This window comes from Arachis ipaensis, chromosome B01 (genome assembly GCF_000816755.2).
Source record: "Arachis ipaensis cultivar K30076 chromosome B01, Araip1.1, whole genome shotgun sequence".
NCBI classification, from domain to species: domain Eukaryota; kingdom Viridiplantae; phylum Streptophyta; class Magnoliopsida; order Fabales; family Fabaceae; genus Arachis; species Arachis ipaensis.
Genome location: NC_029785.2, coordinates 2,785,467 through 2,788,823, shown reverse-complemented (window position 1 = coordinate 2,788,823; position 3,357 = coordinate 2,785,467). Strand labels below are relative to the sequence as shown.

The 3,357-nt window shown below is 26.6% G+C and overlaps 1 protein-coding gene across 1 annotated transcript in view; it reads right to left on the bottom strand.

Moving 5' to 3' along the window:
- LOC107640488 overlaps positions 2,786-3,357 on the bottom strand; it is a 14,342-nt gene continuing 13,770 nt past the window's right edge. Inside the window, exon 5 of the mRNA XM_021115679.1 lies at positions 2,786-3,203. Coding sequence (XP_020971338.1) covers positions 2,966-3,203 — 238 coding nt within the window. The 3' untranslated portion in view covers positions 2,786-2,965. The remainder of the gene's footprint in view (positions 3,204-3,357) is intronic.

Below are 3,357 nucleotides of genomic sequence, written 5' to 3'. Positions count from 1 at the left end.
TATAATTATTTTCATTTTTCATTTTATAAATTTAAATTTTTGAAATAATTAATTTTATAATATAATATTAGAATTTATCCGATTTAATGTTGTTAGATCATCCACTTACAAAAATTCACGATAATTATTCTTAAACGTAAAAGGGTGTATTATAAGTCCACACCTCTCAAAGATAAAAATTTTTAGATATCTTATAAATAAATCAGATAGAAAAAAATTTCGTTAAGCTTTATCGAATAATGAAATTGAACAAGGAGAAAAAAGAATAATGCATGGATGGGAGAAATGAGAGAGTTTAAAGACTTGTTGCAGAAGAAGAAAGTTGAGATGAGAGAGGAATTGAATAAAAAAAGTATGTGAAACTCGATTCTATTTTCAAGATAAAAAAAATGAGAATGATGGAAGATATTACATAATGAGAGTTACAGCTGAAGCCTTATAAACAAACTTCAACCACAAGTTATTTAACTAACCAACTTTCTCTTCTAATTGACTTCCTTGAATGGAATGTTCCAATTGATTTCTAACCTAATCATACTAATTAGTTAAGTCCTAATCAGCTGATTCTTAGCTGAATTGATTAAATACATTATATTCCAAACAATAATATCAAGTTACAAAGACTATTTTTTTTTTTATCTTATTTTCGTAAAATCAAATATATTTCTATTGTATAAGACTAATTTATTGTAGATTTAAACTTCATTTAAGAATTTGTATTGGTCGATAAATTATTGTAGGTACAAAATGTAATTTAAATTTGGATTAATATTTGTTTAAGCGGACTTATGAATAATATTTTTTTTTAGTATTGACTTATGAATAGAGTTACATAATGAAAAGTGACACATGTGCTTACAAAAACGGAGTTGGGCCACAAATGAAGTATTGTGTAATTTATTGGGCCAACCAAACACCCCTATTTATGCTGTCCAAAAATATAAAAATATACTTGTGGATTTGATCCTATCTTTTCTTGGAGTGGATATGAAGCACCCATGATCAATGAAAAAAAAAAGGAACCCATAGTTGAGTGCGTTTAGGGTTGTTAAACGGGCTAGTTCTGCTCGTTAAGACCCAATTCCCCTAGGGCATAGGATATAAAGATCAGTCCATTTATTTTTTATTTGTTCGCGAGTTACAAATTTTATGTCTGGATCCTTTATAGTCAATCGATTGGGTTATATAGGTTGGTCTATTTATTTTCGAAAAGAATTGGATAAAAAATCCAATTTTATATGAAAAAGAATTTTTTGATAGACTGCTTTTATACCAAAATCTTTAAACAAACATTTTTTTTAGTTGGTTGGCTGAATTTTCAGATTAGATAAAAAAATATGGTAAAAAGTGATGATATTTTTGAAAAATACAAAAAAATTAATCTCTCGTTTAGTCTATAAATTAATCCGTTTAATCCGTTATTTTTTTTGAATTAATCAGATTTGCCCGTTTAGTCTTAAAATTAAAGAGAACTAATTCAAGAACAAATATTTACCTGTTTAAGTGGATAAATAAGCTAATCCGATAGATTTAGTCTATTTTAACAATTCTATTTGTGATAATGTGAGTGTTTTCTTAATAAATTTGTTAGTATTTTAATTAAAAAATGGCGGTTTGAAAAAATAATTGTAGTAAGTTAATTGTTTAACTTTTTATGTAATTTTTGCTTCTTTTCAAAAGTCAATCATATCTTAATTATATATTAAAAAGTAAAACAAAGAATTTTTTTTGGTAATACAACAAAAAAAAGTTAATAATGAATTCTGGAAACAGAGGTTGAAATAATATAATAGAAAATGCAAGTGAACAAAGAATTGATATGTATACAAAACCATGCATCTCTGTGGAGGTTTGGCTTATCTAATTTACATTCAGTTGTAATTCTTCGATCCATTATAGTGGTTGTAGTGATTATAAAACTGTTGCTAAAATTAAAGCCATACATTTTGTTATTTAGTAACACTTTTAAATGTCGCTAAAATTACATAGCCAAATGTAGTATATTTTATAGTTTATATACTTGATGAGTATGCAGAGTACATGTGAATGGTAAACTTAAGAGCTATTTTAATTAACATTTGTTCTATTAATGAAGTAATATGGAATCAGCAGAATTAAGGTTATGAGAAATTTTTGAGGCAACAATTTCTAGTAGTTTGGTTATTATTTCGTCTAACACAAATACTAAATTATTTTTAATAAATAAATTTTACTAATTTATGTATATAAATTTTAAAAAATATAGATATAAATTGTATTGATGTGTGTAAAATTCTGATAAATATAGGTACAAATTATATATTTTTTGTGGGTGTAACAAATGTTAGATACACAAAACAAGACAAAGAGGCTAAGACAAAGAAATTAGAAATTAAAGCTTTTAAATTAAATCAACAAATTGAATAATGAAGCAACATATAAATATAATCAAGCAAAACAAACTCCAAAAAGAATAATACAATCTTATGAGGCACCCGCTAGATCTACATAATACATATTATATAGGAGAAATTGCAATTTATTCATCTGAACTTAGGCTTATATCTAAATATATATTATCTTTTAAATTTTTAAATGTGCAATTTGACTCTTAAAAAAAGTTTTTCTGATAAATTTTCTTCAAGACACAATTGCAAATAAGTTAAAATTTAAAAAGGTAAATTGCAATTTACCCTATTATATATATAAAATCATTCTAGTATGACTAATATAAAAAAATATATAACTTTAATTTTAACAACAATTATATAATCACTATAACTACTATAATATAGTCACACTAAAATTCACCACATCTATATATATACTCCCTTAATTTTAGTCTATTTGTCACCAGGCCACCACTCTTTAATATATTTTTGAATCAATGTATATGAATCTTAAATATTAATTCAAAAGAATATACCAAAAAATAAGGGAGTAGAGTATAGTAGTGATGTTTGAATTGTTGGGTGTTTAAAATAAATTAAAGGGGAAGGTGGTGATGAGAAGAGAAAGGGGAATAAGAGGCAGACATAACAAAAGATGGTTCATTGCTATGAGTAGGTGTAGGTGTTCTTGAAGGTGGCATGCCATGGTGGTGACTGTAGCCTCTTTCACCACTCCTCCTTGGTCCTTTCTCAGCCCATTTCAGTTCAGTTTGCTTCAATGTGGTTGGATACCTCCAACTGCAGCACCCTAACATCCCTGCCCTTTCTATGTACCTGTATGTCTTGTGTTATCAACTAATATTCATATTTTCTTTGTAACCTAAAATTAAAGGCTAAATGATGATGTCTCACGCTTTAAAACTATTTAGAGCTGATATCGTTAAGAGATGTGAGACTTGCAATATATTAATATGGTATCAAAACGTAT